Raw genomic sequence first — 15,132 nt, 5'->3', positions numbered from 1 at the left:
GAAGACAAAAAGACAATTCCTAGACAGCAAACTTGCTGTTTACAGATAATAAAGAAGCAGTATTGGGCCAGAGGAATGTTGTGAGAATTTAATGCTAACCTCAAAATATGGAAAAACTTGGTGTCATGCCTTCAATGATGACAGCCGAAATGTTGGATATATTGTTGGAAAGGAGCACAAATCTAATATCGGTGTCTGTATTCTATGCTGTACATAATTAAAGGCAAATGATATTGGATTTTATAAAGTAACTAAAAATGTTAACATCTGGAAATTTGAAGGCAATTTTTGTGTGATTCTGTTCGTGAGTATGGTAGTCTTTTTTCACCATTTACTTTAGAATGACTGATTTTTCCTTGAACTTCAGTCAAATTCTTAGTGTTTTGCAGTCATTTTAAGCAAACTGAATAAGAATAAAATGATCATATCTGCTGAACAAAGATGAGAAGCAGTGAGACAAGAACACAAACCTTTTGTGCAGCAGCCTCAACAAAAAGGTGATTTTTTTTAAATATACAAATAAAAATAATATTCAGCATTCCCATGGACTGCATCAGCTCTGTCATAAATAGCTGGCTCAAAGGCAATTAATTTTGCCTTAGAGACTTCTGAAGTATTACAAAAACTTACAAGTCCAAGCAATTTTAATTTGCAAAAATAAATCTGTTTTGGTAATACATAAATGCTAAATGAGGGTGTTCTGATCTCTAACATTAAGTACTTTACACAACTATGCTGCTGCCGATGACAACACATCATTCTCTTAGTTTCTTAACACTGAAATTGACAAGTTTCAGCACGTCTCAAATGAAATGTCAAAACTCTGAAATGAAAAGTAATTAGAAAAAGCTGTACTCCACACACTCAAAATCCATAGGTTTGATTGTCAGTAACCGTCAGTTACCTGTTTGTCAGAATTAGGTTAGAATGGAAGCAATTCAAAAATAAATGTTTAAAAACAGAAGCTTATTGAAACCAGCTTTTTCTGAGAAACAAACACAAGAGCTTACATGGTGGCAGGCTTTGGTTGAGGAACAGAAATGGTGTTTGATGAAGTGCAATGCCTCCCTGTGCTCATGAGTATTCACTTCAAGCATTCTTAACATCAGCTCTCAAACAGTGACAACCACAACATAATAAATCCCGAGAGGCATCGTTTCATTTTCCCATGTAAATAAGGAACAAACATGTTATTCAGCAACACCTGATGACAAAGTAAAATGTACAATTCAACACTGAAAATTGTCTGAAATTAATGGAAAGAAATAAAAAAGTTTAATAGGCATTAATGGTGAATTAAGGACAAAATTATTTTCCCATTTTAATCAGTATAAGAACTTGTCTTACAGAAGAGTTTTGCAAGCATAATGAGGGCATACTGTCTGTGCAGGCTGTGGTCACTCCTCGGTTAAATATGTTCTTCTGCCATATGATACAATCTATTCAGTTTATTGTGGTTCTTGACTCTACAAAAACCGGCCTGCAGGTTCTCTTGTGCATTGTGCTTCCCGCCAGCCTCCACGGGACGAACTGCTGACGTCAGTGTGAGCATGGATCTCTCCTCAGGCGCTGGGCTGCATGCAGTTGGCGCAGCTGCGTACCATCCTCTCTCTGTGTGTCTGGACCTGCACTGTGCACCTGCTGAGACCGTAGGTGTGAAGCAGGAGGTGACGGGCCTTCGCCTGAACGTCCTCCCAATTGTGACCGCTAGAGGGTGCTGTAGACACAAACACACACAGTTTGAAAACTGTTGAGGAGTTCAGAAGAGCAAAAGCATCAAGTTGCCAAAACAACATAGACTACATCAAAACTTCATAATAAATCCTTATAACTCTTTTTTAGGTCTTAATTTTGGAAAGTGTTCAATACGAGTTGATCAGCTGTAATGTAACACCTTGCTTGTTCTTTGTTTTACAATAAAGTTTAACGTAGATTTATACACAACAGTCAAAAAGTGAAGAAGCAATTTAAGAAAACGTTGATTAAAATATTTTTATTTTAATAAAATATTTTTTTTAATTTTAATATTTTTATTTTACTGTTAAATTATTTTAAATATTTCACAAATGCTCCTAAAATCCCTCATTACTAAAAAGAACAAATTGATCATACATGGAGAATTATAGGAACTTTAAATTGGTATAAAACTCTAGTACTGACTGGTGAAACTGACCCCTTTTGTGCAAAGAACCCAAGTTGATTATTAACTTCACATTGTAAAGGAAAATACTTTTTTACTTCAGGACATTTGCATATTTTCTCCCGTAATAGTTATTTTTAATTAAAAATACTTTTTGTTCATTGTGGTTGTGTAATAACTGGTATTGTTTTAGTCCATCTTTCAAGCAAAGACAGACAGTTTTATACAATAACTCACTCAACTTTCTGCAGACCTGGAAAAAAGTTCATCTGTTCTGTTGGCATTCCTGAACAGCTCCCTCTTGTGTTCACACGGTCACAGTAAACTAAAAATCCAGCTCTGAATACTTGTAAAAAATATATATTTTAGAAAGTACAAGAGGAGTTTTTGCGTGCACAAAAAACTAAAAGTAAAGTAATGGTTGGTTCAACTCCTGAGGTTGACTGTAAACCTCACTAGTAGAAACCCTGCAAGTTTCTTTGGATAGAAGCTACTCACTGAGCTGTAGATGGACTATCGCAGCCGTCTTGTCAGCCGTCAGGGCCCACACATTCAGCTCATCGATGGATTGGACATCCTCCAGCTTCAGGAGGTCTTCTCTGATTCGCTGAGTGTCAAGGTGTCTGGGCACACCTGACAGTTCATCACAGAAACATTACTGTTATGGATCTCCCACCGTGAACAAAGATTTAAAAAGAGAGCAAAGACTCACCTTCCAGCACAATGACTATTGTGTCTCGAATGATGCGGACTGTGGTGAAAAGAACCAGGACTGAGAAGATGTAGGTACAGATGGGGTCTGCCAACTTAAACTCTGGCTGTAAAAGTAAAGAATTAAAAGAGGTTGTTAACCCAAATGCTTAAATATAACAAAACATGAAGCATGCTCTAAACAAAGTTCTTTGTTGAAGGTTCTGTGAGAGTACCTTGAACCGGACTACATAAGCAGCTATAAGAACCCCGACGCTCTGCAGGAGGTCTCCCAAAGCGTGGATGAAGGCCGCTCTGACAGCGAGGCTCCCATGAGGCTGACCAGACCCGGCTGGGTGTGAACCTGTGGCTACTGCTGGACTGTGTGAGTGGCCGTGACCATGACTGTGTGAGTGCAGGTGGCCACCTTGGTTTAACAAAAAGCCCATTCTAGAAACCAAGAGAACATAGTCAATCTTTACATTTCAACTTGAATCAAAGATTGTTCTAAATCTGAATCACATGAACTAAAATCAAAGATTGTTCAATGATTTATCAGGAGTTTGAATGTTAAATTGTTCGAAATGAAACGTTGATTTTGTTGCAGACACTTTGCATGTTTTTAAAGACTTTTTTCTGCAGGTTTTACATACATGAGATTAACAGCGACTCCCACTGCAGCGGTGATGAGCATGATATCTCCATCGATGTTGAAGTCTTGGTGAACCGTCCTCTGAACGGCCTCGTAAACCAAAACACCAGTCAGGATGTAGATAAGCACCACACTGAGGACGGCTGACACCACCTCTGCAACCACAAAGGACTGTTTTGTTAGCAAAACCTTCACCAAACACCATACAGTAAAGCTTTTTTTTTTCTTTGTGACTTCCACCGCTCAGGAAAGTATTTCTATTTATTTGTGGCATTAGAAACAGCTTTTATGGATCCATCCACAAAGACGGACACAAGCTGACCTGCTTCTTTAAGTCTAGTCCAGTCATAATTTTTCTTCTTCATCTTTGTTTTGATTGAAATGAGTGAACCTGTAACTATTAGTCACATGAGGAGCAAAAAGTCTTCTAGATTAGTCCTGAAGAACAGAATCCTGTGACTTAAAGTAAACAAACTCATGAGCTTCATATGTATCCACATCACAATTGTTTGGTCTGGACAGGGTTTGTTTTCCTGCTTAGTATGGTCTGTTTGGATGTCGTGAGAAAATTAAAGGAAGACCAAACAGGTGAACCCTGTTTGGTACCCTGTACCTTAAAAAAGGTGGCTCGATGTATATTAGCAGGTAAAGTCTGATGGGATTCAGCTAGTGCAACTTCAGACCAAAATGGTCTCAAAATGTCTCGTCAGCTGAGACAGAATTAGGTGCTCGTCAATATAAAGCAGTGGCGGGCCGTCAGGGCCTGCAAGGCCTTCTCTGCTGGCCTAAAAATATCTGAATCACAGACTGATATTAATTATTATTTATTTCCGTGAATACGTATTCTATAATTCCAAATGCTCTGTCTTCGTCCTTTCATTGCTGTCTCCCTGGTTGCGCTGCTTCCAGACGTGTATTTTCCTATTTAAGCATTAACCAATCACATTGCAGCACCATTTGTTGCTAGGGTCAAAGAAATCTGCCCGGAGGCCTTCACAATCAGTTCTGCGGGCCCTGTAGCATACAATAATTGTCGACCAAACTGTTGCTTCAACCAATCAGATCTGGAGGAGACCACGTGCTAGGCCAGCTAGAAGGCCCACGGAAACGTCAGGATTTTCACGAGCTTTGATTGGACAGCTCGCAGCTCGCTCTGGTTCTGCTGACGGACACAGGTGCCGAGGAGCGGCGTGTCAGGTTTGAAGATGTTACCAGTGGAAAGCGTCTCATCGTCTGATTTTTGGTGGAAAATGAATGTCTGGGTAAAGTTGTGGCACAGTTTTGTCTGGCACGGGTAAAGGAGTTCCGTGACTCCATTGAGCGGGAGTGAAGCTGAAATCTACGAGGCTCCTGAACGCACCGCGGGCGCGTGCAGCGCAAAATCCTCGCGCAAATATTATTTTCCAGACACAGACCTTGATCGATCACAAAAACTGATGTTTGTCTCCCTCCTGGACCACAAGAGGCTTCAGGAATACCAGAACATTTCCCGCATGCAGCCTTTTCCAGCTTATCACAGCCACGGAACACTTTCCATCTGCGAAACGCACGGATTCTGCATGACAGAGTGATTGAAATCTTCTTGAGGAAAGAAAGGATGGATTTTGTGTTTAAATAATCTGGATTTTTGGTGAGTAAAATTTTGCTATCTCCCTACATAATATTGAAATTTTATCAGGTTATTGTTGATGCTTTTGGTGTGTGTGTGGCAGTTGTACCTGCACTAGAAGTTTTATTGCCATAAAATAGTTAATGAGGGTTGGGTTGATTCGGATGGAGCACTACTGAAGGCCTAGGTGTGAAATGCACGGCCCGCCACTGATATAAAGACATATAAATACTAAATAACATAAGGCACAAGCTGAGCTTTTTTTTTCACACGCTTGTTTTCTTTTTGTAACGGTTTCAGGCAACACTTCCCTCCCTGAACTAGAAGCTGAGGAACTCGATCCACTTTCAAAAGTGCATTGTGAAAGCAAAAAACAAAACAAAGCAAAAGTTGCTGACAGAGCCTTAAAGGGTCCCAATACATAAGGGAATAACCACAAGTGTGGACAAAAACATCCTAAACTTAAAAAACGCTAAACAGCCACTTTTCTATTTAGAGTTCATATCTGATCTGAATTAATAAAAATAAAATAGATGTTTTCAGCACATTAGTTTAGGGGAGCTCTGTATACAGTGACACCCATACTATGTTATAGCTCACAGGAATACTATATTTTCCTGGCTGTGACTCGTACTCCAAAGAGTCTAAGGGGGTTCATTTCATTTGTAATTTTCCTTTAAAGTTTTTGTTGTTTGCATCTTTTTATCATTTTCTAAGGGAATTTTACAAAATGTGGAGAAATCAGAGTAAAGGTTTATCGATTAGCTTGCTGTTAAAAAAAACACTCATGTGGTTTTTTTTGACTGAGTTGAAAATGTTTTTTTTTTGCAAGTGATAACAACTTTTTGCAGAATTTGTGTGTTCAGAAATCCAACACAATTGTTGCCTTTTATAATTTGAACCTATTTCCTATTAAATGATAGATAATTCCTCAAGAAAACAGCCATATGTTGTTTTTGCTGAGGAAATTTCCAGACAATCTCCGTATAAAAAGACACGGAGACACATTCTAACTCAGTGAAATAAATGAATTTCTTCTAAAACTCACCTAGTCGGTGCAGACCGAATGTGAATCTTTTGGTGGGGGGTTTAGTGGAGAGCCAGAGGGCCAGGAGAGAGAATAAGATCCCCACCACGTCTGCTAGCATATGCACTGCATCAGTCATTATGGCTAAACTGTTCGACACATATCCACCTGTAAGAAAATACAAAATCTTACATTAAAAAAGTACAAAAATATTCATTTTAATCACCAACATAATTTAGCTTGTAAGAGTATTTAAATAAAGAATCTGGCTGGAGTTTTTAGTAGCATGTTTACAAATCTAAAGTGTTAATTTCCTTTGATTTTGATAAAATGTTATTTCATAAACTGAGGACAAAATTATTTAAAATAAAAATAAACATAATATTTTTTTCTAAATACATAACTTTAGTATCAAATTTACCAAATAAATTAATAACAAAAACCTGAAAGTCTCACACTTTTAGGAAGATTTTTTTGTGTGCAAATATTAACATTTGTGTAAGAAATGTATTTGATAAAAACTAGTTAAACATAATTCCTTGTTTGGCACGTGAATGGATGCAAAACAGGTTTTTGTGGACAAAAGACATAAAGACTTATGCTTACATTGAACGGAAATTGCTTTACATATATGCAACACTTGCAAACTTTGCTCTAAAGATTTGTTTTTTGGTAAACCACACTGACTAGGAACTATATAAACAGTTTGCTTTCCTATAAACCAGCAGCATGCAGAAGTGTGTGTTTGTCTTGGGTGTGTGCGACATGGAGAAGTCCCTGAAGCTTTTGTGATCACAACAAGTGAGTCCCAACTTCCTACAGCTTCCACTAGCCTTCGGTGGATGTTAACTCATGAAAACACAAGACCTTTGAATCCTCCCGTGACGCCACAAATAGCCAATGAGGATGTTCCAAATCCTGCAGTGTAGACAGTAACGAGGGCTTACGTGTTCCACTGTTAAGCATGCATTTTTAATGTCAAGAAGTTGCAACGAATGTGATCCCGCCATGACGCTCTTTTGGAGTGGTTTCACATTAAAAAGAAACTCCCCTACAAACTTAAAATAATATGAGATGCGTTGGAATATTTACAGCAACTTTGATAAAACAGTGAAAACTATTTTTTTAAAGCAGAATGAATCATTCTGATGAATGACATGGGGATGCAATTTAACAGACAGTTTTACTACATTATGGTTAATGTTTGATGGCTTTGGAGAAGGCCGTCGTTGTTTAAAGAACGCTGACCAAGTCAGTTCTTCTACCTCATAGTTTATGTAATTTTTACAAGACAATAGCCTTGTTGAAACAAACAGATCTGATCATGCATTTCTTATTTAAACAGACAAAAAAATTTGTAAACTACTGAATTGATAATTCAGGAAATCTTTCAGGAGCTACAGGTCACTGTTTAACCAGCTGTCATAAATATATTTGAACAGAATGAGGACATTCTATTGCAATAAGTCCACAAGTGTTTGATTATTATTATTTTTAAATGCTTAAATTTAAAACTTATAAAAGGGATGACTTATTGGTTAAAAACTATACATTTAAAGCGAATTCTTGAGAGAAATACTACATATTTTTGCACAATAACTTGTTAATTAGCTCTAGGGTCACATACCTATAATTTCACCAGTCATAAACAAAAAATAGAGCACAGCAGCGATGATCAGCCTCTTCATCACCCTCCTGTGCTTGATCCTCTCCCTCTTCTTGGTGCAGTTGTCACAAGGGTCCATGTTCAAGCCCGGGCAGCCCGAGCTGGAGGACGAGTCCAGCAGGGAGTCGTCATCGTCCGCCACCACGGTGCTCACCGTCACTCCGTTGGACGGAGCTCCGGCCGCATAGTCCGACATCTCCCCGGAGACCACCACCTTCAGCTTGTTGAATTTGGGGGTCTCATCCTCCACCAGCTCGTCGGAGAAGTCGAAGGGAGCCGCGTCGCTCAGGTCCCAGTCGCTTCGCTCCCTCCTGAAGGCCGAGCGCACTTTGCTCAAGAGGTTCCCACCTGACATCTTCACGAGTACGCAGCGTCTGAAGCAGCGGCCGTCGGGGTAATGATTCACATCTTCTGCAGAAGGGGGCGCGATGGGAGAACCGCTTCTCAACTCCTTCCTGAAAACAGAAAGTGAAATTAAAGAGGAATGCCCCCGCTGAGTCTAAACAAATCGTCTTTTTTATTTAACTTATAACTCTAGACAGCTTTAAACAAGTTATTCCAACAGGAAGAGACTAACTTTGTATTCAGGAGACTGTCTCGGCTACAGCTAGCACTGACAGGCTAGCAGTAACGTTAACGGCTGACAGACAGCCGCTACGAACCCCGAGTTAGTCCAAATCAGAGACAGGCTCACCAAATGAAGAGTCCTCGCTGGTCAGAACGTCACCCGCCGTCCTTTTAGAAACGGACATGGTAATAGTGGCGTAAACAACAGAGACCGGGCGCCGCTTTAGCTCCCAAGCAAGTTTCGCCCGCAGATGCTCACGTGATGACGCAGCGGTCACATGACGCCGTCTGCTCTAGCGTAGCTGCGACTGCGAAACCTCTCCATTGTCCTTTCTCTACATAAACTCAACGAAGCGCCGCTAAAGTTAGTATTCTCTTTTGGTTTAAAGAAGACGCCTTAGTGTTTGAATAGGTCAGCTGTCCGCTGAGCGGAGGGACGGAGCAGTTTGGTGGATGTAGCTGTGCTCATGAACTAACAAGCTAGCTAGACTGGGCTCCTGATGGGTTAAGCTGCCAGTGTTTTGTGATATTTCGAGGAAGTTGACTGCCTGTTCCCACCAGATAGCATCATAAGAGTCAACTGGTGTTCTTGTACTTCTGCAGATAACCAGGCTGGGTCCAGACAGTCGCTGCCTGAGGAGGTAGAGGAGATGGAAGATGAAGGGTCTTTGTCCCAGCATGAACTGCCACACAGGGAAGGTGTGTTTGCCTGCCTAACCCTCTGTCTGTCTGTCTGCACATGACTTTTAATCAACACTGGTGTAAACACCTATGATAACGTCAGTGATTTTGATTAATTTATTTAAACAGCACTTTAAAAAGGGGAACATTACTTCATCATAACTATGATTTATAGTTTTTTTATTTATCTGTGTGTTTTTATTTTTTTAAAAACAGATAGCAATTTCATTTACCGGTAATTTTTTTTAATGTAAGAGTTATGCATGCAAATATAAAAATTAATTAATTTATGAAACCTTTTCATTTTAAAGTAAAACAAATATCATATTTGAGCTATTTTAAAAACATGGTTATGCTGTTAATTCAGGCAAAATCAACAAACCTGTATCTCGGACATAGCTTCTGCAGAGCGGCAGTAGTTCATTTGAAATTTTCCTCTGAGTTGTGGGTGTTGGAGTAAGCTCGTTGCTGCCATCCAGCTGTTTACTCATTCTTACGCTAGCTTATAGGCACTCGCACTCCGAATTTGACATCATTACAGGTGCAACAAATTCGGCGAGCCATCAAGCTGTTCAGTTTTGAGCCAGTTTAGATGAGAAAAATGAAGATCAATTTGGCCAAATTTGGCCAAATCTGAATGCTTCCCCTCCAGCTTATCCCCTACATTTACAGAGTTATGGAGAAATTGTGTTTTCAAATTTGGATGTTACTCCCACTCAATAACGTCATCAGTAGTCATCGATCCGCTACATAATCGCAGAACTGCTGGCACTCGGAAATACATAACAACATGGGTTTTATAACTTTAGAAAGGCCATGCTAAAACAAAAAAATCCTGAATTACATTTAAATGAAGAAAAGTGCTTTTCCTTCAGCGCGACTCTGAACTACCTTGCGGCAGAGGGCTCTGCTTCCCTCCACTGCAAGGGTTAGCTCTTTAATAATTATATCGGACAACCCTACCCCTCCAACTGTCCCCACAAACGGAGGGGTAGGGGAAGAATTCTGATTCTGCTTTTGTCTGCATCAGAATGGAGCGAAACAGAGAGCTTGTGGCCTCCTGATTTTAGTTTATACATAGCGACTATGAATGTCTCCAAACTGCACTTTTTCATCTCTTTTTGATTTGCAATTTGAGTTAAGAAATACAATTTTGATCTTAATTTTCTCTGTGAAAAATGTCCTCCATCATCAGAAAAAAACATGAAAAAAATGCTATTTTAATTGGGATGGGTCAATGGAACAAAGCTGACCTTTAACCTGAATCAAACTTTAAACCTGTGAATCTGAGTGACGTTATTTCAGCATTTTGGCAACAATAACTCTCCCTAGTTGACTCAGATGAGAAAATATGCAATTTGGTTTTAAGAAGTTTTGCCATAAACTCCAGATATTTCTGCTTTTTAAACAATCAGATGCATGATTCAGGTTAGTACAGTGAATAATGGTATGATTCGGCCAAGATTTGAACCCACGACCTTCCAATCTCAGGGCGGACACTCTACCACAAGGCCACTGAGCTCTAATATCTTGCATCATTTTAAGTTTTTATTGTACTCCAACATGAGTAGTTTTTCAATCCTCTGAATACAAAATAACTTGTTAGTTACCCGTTTTAAGTAAAAGTAATATTATTGTTGACATTTAATTGTTGAATTTTCTGTTTCCTTTGTTTATGTCACTAATAACATTTCCTAATAGATACACTTTCAGGATTGTTGGAAAATAATTTAAGCCGACCTCTTTGGAGGGATCAATTTGACTTTTCTTTTCACTCATGGTCGCATGCTTCAAGGCCTCCTTTCATAAGTCAGACATCTTGATAATGACTTTATTGGATTTGTCAACTCTTAGTGATGGTTAAAAAATGTGACTGCATTTACATCAAATGACACACAGCAACCCTGCATTTCAAATGTCAGCAGTCAAACACCAGAGGCAAAGATTTTCAGGTCCTGAATTTTAAGGGGGTCACGGATAGAATGAAGTTATGCAGCTGTTTAAGAATGTACTGAAGGGACTTTTCATCTCACTTTCGACAAATGTGAACTGTTCCACAGATCTGTTGGGTCAGGAGAGTTCAACCCATGTAGAAAACATGTCTGTGGATAAGAAAGCAGTGGACAAGCTCACTGAGGGGCTGCTCTCACACTACCTGCCCGATCTGCAAAACTCGAAGCGAACCCTGCAAGAGCTCACGTGAGTGTTTGCATGCAGGGGTTCAGGAAATCCTTAATTCTTCACCAGGATTAACTATTTTTTCAAAAACATGTATAACACCACATTAATTGTGGTTGCAGAGGAGCATTTTACCACTATGACACGTTTTGGTTTTTAATTCAGTTGGACTCCATTAAAAAAATACAGTTTTAAAGACAAAGTGCTTTGATTTAAATAAAAAGGGTTTTCTGTAGTTATAGCACTATTAAAAAATACAAACAACTGCTGCAGTTTAGATTAACCTACTTAATTTGAAGTAGTTTTACATATTTAAAGTTTTTTTAATATAATAATAAAAATATACAATTTTTTTGCTATTCAATTCTCTATCATTACAGTTTTTTTTACTCTATATGTAACATGACACAAAGTTACATTAATTACACCTGGATGGTATTTCTGTGTTCAAGATTTGTTCAAATTGGGGAAATTAAATGAAGAAAAACTTCAAATTCTGCCCTTTACCATTTTCCTTTAAGTAATAAATAATCTGGATTTTTGGCTTGTAGTGATAAATTCAGACACTTTTCTGTAGTAAATGTGTGGAATTTTTCTTCGAAATGTATCATAAATTGAGAACTAATAAAATATTAAAACCTGGATCTTTCTACTAAGTTAAAGGGAATTAAGAATTGGCTAAAAAACAAGTATTTTTTGGTGAATATTTACTCTACTTTCTTTAATATGGCTTTTAACCTTTTTAATGTCTATTTCTTTTCTCTACAAGCAGACAAAATCAGATAGTTCTGCTAGATACACTGGATCAAGAAGTCACAAAGTTCAGAGAGTGCAACACCTTACTGGACCTCAATTCTTTGGTGTGTTTTGACTTTTAAAAACCTTTTCACCCATTCTGTTCTCACTCCTCCAGCCAGAAAAAAACAATGACCAACTTTCATTTTGTCTTTAGTTTACAGAAGCAAAAGTTTACCACCATAAACTGGTGAACATACGGAAAGAGATGATCATGCTCCATGAAAAAACAACAAAACTAAAGGCAAGAGAGCGATAAAAGTACTTAAAAATACTATGAAGTGAAACCATTTCGGTCATTTTGGATTGTTTTTCTCCTCAGAAAAGAGCACTGAAGTTGCAGCAGCAGAAGCAGAAGGAGGTTCTGGAGAAGGAGCAGCAGCGGGAGAAGGAGCTCGAGAGAGAACGGCAGCTTATAGCCAAACCTGCTAAAAGAACTTAGAGATGCCCCCCAAAAACAACATCTGCTGCATGAAAGGACAACACGGGTTACACTGCATGTTTTGGGCAAATTACTATACATATATTATATGCCAGACTAGTGCTAACCATTTTCCAAAGTGCAAGATTAAATCATTTTAGTCCTAATACGGATAATGAGAACACAACTAAAGATTTCATTAAAAAATAAAATAAGACTTATAGCAACGACCAATTATACTACAATTTGAACATTCTACTGGTAGTTTTGCTGACATGTAAACAGTAACTTTCTTTTGGAAACAAAATGGAAATGTGTAAAACCTTTAACACACTTTTGAAAGTGGTTAGTTTGATCATTAGTCTTATTTGGCTGAAACCTGCAAGTCTCCTGGTTTGGTTGATTCCTCCTCTGGCATTGCCAAAATCACAACAGACCAAAGACTTGGACTGTACCATCTAATGCTGGTACATCCTACTGTCAATCTCCTATGCATTGCTGTTTGCACCTTCCTTGGAGCGGAAAACACAAATGACTTCCTGACACTGCGGCAGCCGTCTGACAATGCTCCAAGACAATAGAGGTGTTTGCTGCCTTTTGTTGAAATATAAGTGTTGTTTGTTGGATTGGTGGAATGTTTCAAAATCAGACTTTTCTGCAGTAAATTTGACTGACTACTTGTGGGGTTCACAGAGTTTATATATATATAAAAAAAAACATACTGATGCTAAAAAGGACAAAACATCTTTGAATTGTTCAAATAGCTCATTAATGTAGCACTAGTTCAGCTGAATCTCCACATTTTTTACAATAAATGTTTAAAAAATCATTGTTGTTGTGTTTTTTTTTCTTTTTGGATTATTTTTGCTTCATAAACTCTTTTAATTAGAGCTTTAGTTGACTTAACAGTTTGTGCATGTAGGATTCACATTCCACTTTTTTTAGGATGTTGGCTGCACTGGCCATCTAAGTCCACCAGGTGTCAGCAGAGTGTTTCACTAGTTTTTAAGTTTACTAAAGTTTGTTTATTAAATTTTAAATGGAGTGCTGCCTCAATAAATTAAACCCTAAACAGTTTAATTTGCACTAATATGCTTTATCGAGAACATTTACGTCACATAACCTTTATGTAACATCTTATCTCTCCCTGAGCATTGAAGAAAGCCTTCATCCTTCCAGCTATTTAGTTACCTCTGATCACAGTGGAAACGGAGACAGAAAATGTTAATGGAAATAATGCATGTCTCCAGATTCTCACTTATATCAGCCTCAGCCGTCTTCATACCTTAAATGATGCAGAATTGGTGAACAGCAGGCTTGTTTTCCACCAAATTTCCTCACAATTCGCTCATTATTCACTGTCAGTGACCAACCATGCAAACAGTGTTGTGTTGACAGAAAAGTAGGTTACATTCCTCTGAATCTTAACAACTGTGTGCGTGCCCCTCCCACTTCCATTTAACATAAAACTCCTATTTTACTTTCACTACGACAGCACGAGTGTGGTACAAACCCTGGAACTGTCCGCCTGGGCCAAATCCTTCTTTGACTGACCCACATCGTGACCACAAGCGGGGGTACACGCTTACAAAGTGGAGTTACAGATTCCTCACTGTGATGAGGAAAAAAGCTACAAGGAAACAGCACGTTTGAGCTTCAACGTGAATTACTTTGTTTTGATTATGTGTCCTCTACAACTATAGGATGACAGTTCCTGAATGTTGTTTTTTCTGTACCAACTTATTATATTCCTGTTTCTATTGATGGTTCAGTGTGAAGTGTAGATTAATAAAAGACGTAAAATGCTGCTCCTTTTTCACTGTTTGGTTAAAAATGATCATGAATTTAAAGGTTGTGCTAAAATAAAATTATTAAGTAAATATGCTAACTGAATTAAATTTTTTTGCTTGAAATCAACTCAGAGTTAATACCACTAAAATGGAGATTCCCACATTTGGAGGTATGTTTGTGACGTTTTGCTGCTTATTTAGTAGCATCTTCAGTTCTAACTGCTGATGATGAGTTCAGGTTGTTTATGTGCTGACTGCTTTAGAGGCAGAAAGCAGAACAATTAACCATCATGTAAGCTGATGCACATGTCAATGATCTAGTGATTTATTGGAATGGTTGGCTTAAGAATCGATACTTGGTGGGGGTTTCACCTTAAAGGTGGCACTCGTTAAGGTTTTTTTCCTTATGTGTGGCAGGTGTGAAAAGAGCAAAGATGTCAAAACACATCGCACATGTAAAGACAGAGGTGTCTCAAAGCACCATGAGAAGAAGTTTCTGCAAACTGACACAGATGCTTCACTGACTCTTCTCTCAAACTATCTGTTCAGACTGTGACCTTATTAGGATGTAATGATCAATTAATTGGTTTATATTTCTTCAATCCAGTCAGGTTCCATCTGTCTGAGGCAAGATAATGGAATCAGATTAACCAATACCATAAAAAATCCTCTTGAAAGGAAATAAATCTATTATATTGATATTGGAAAATACTTTTTGGATTGAGACATACTAGGTTTATTTTACTTTAAAAGCACCAAGTACCTTCACAGTGAAAATGGCAGCAAAAACTGATCAACCATGATTACAGTCCAATGTGTAGAAACACTTAATTTAGCATAAACATGTGACCAAACAGTGTGGTAGAATGTACTAAAAATTTGTATTATTTTGATGTAGAAAAACAACACTGTTCAG

The 15,132-nt window shown here is 38.3% G+C and overlaps 2 protein-coding genes across 3 annotated transcripts; one reads left to right on the top strand and one right to left on the bottom strand.

The window, feature by feature from the left end:
- Positions 1-996: 996 nt before the first annotated feature.
- Positions 997-8,620, bottom strand: slc30a4 (solute carrier family 30 member 4). Of its 2 annotated transcripts, none has more exons than XM_024295763.2 (8): positions 8,362-8,464; positions 7,746-8,239; positions 6,140-6,286; positions 3,484-3,637; positions 3,067-3,280; positions 2,853-2,958; positions 2,639-2,773; positions 997-1,717 (listed from the first exon to the last, which is right to left on the bottom strand). In XM_024295763.2, the coding sequence occupies exons 2-8, from the start codon at positions 8,137-8,139 to the stop codon at positions 1,563-1,565; spliced, it is 1,305 nt and encodes a 434-aa protein (XP_024151531.1). In that variant the 5' UTR covers positions 8,140-8,239; positions 8,362-8,464; the 3' UTR covers positions 997-1,562. The 2 variants fall into 2 exon arrangements, with proteins under 2 accessions (XP_024151531.1, XP_024151530.1); XM_024295762.2 differs by lacking the exon at positions 8,362-8,464 and adding an exon at positions 8,479-8,620 and having other exon boundaries at positions 1,157-1,717.
- bloc1s6 (biogenesis of lysosomal organelles complex-1, subunit 6, pallidin) lies at positions 8,575-13,255 on the top strand. Its single transcript, XM_024295764.2, has 6 exons — positions 8,575-8,715; positions 8,955-9,050; positions 11,093-11,231; positions 11,983-12,070; positions 12,163-12,249; positions 12,328-13,255. Exons 2-6 carry the CDS (start codon positions 9,002-9,004, stop codon positions 12,445-12,447), a joined length of 483 nt encoding a protein of 160 aa, XP_024151532.1. The 5' UTR covers positions 8,575-8,715; positions 8,955-9,001; the 3' UTR covers positions 12,448-13,255.
- Positions 13,256-15,132: the final 1,877 nt, after the last annotated feature.

This window comes from Oryzias melastigma, linkage group LG3, assembly GCF_002922805.2.
Source record: "Oryzias melastigma strain HK-1 linkage group LG3, ASM292280v2, whole genome shotgun sequence".
Lineage (NCBI taxonomy): Eukaryota > Metazoa > Chordata > Actinopteri > Beloniformes > Adrianichthyidae > Oryzias > Oryzias melastigma.
Note: the sequence above shows the minus strand (reverse complement) of the source record. Positions and strands in the feature narration are given on the sequence as shown.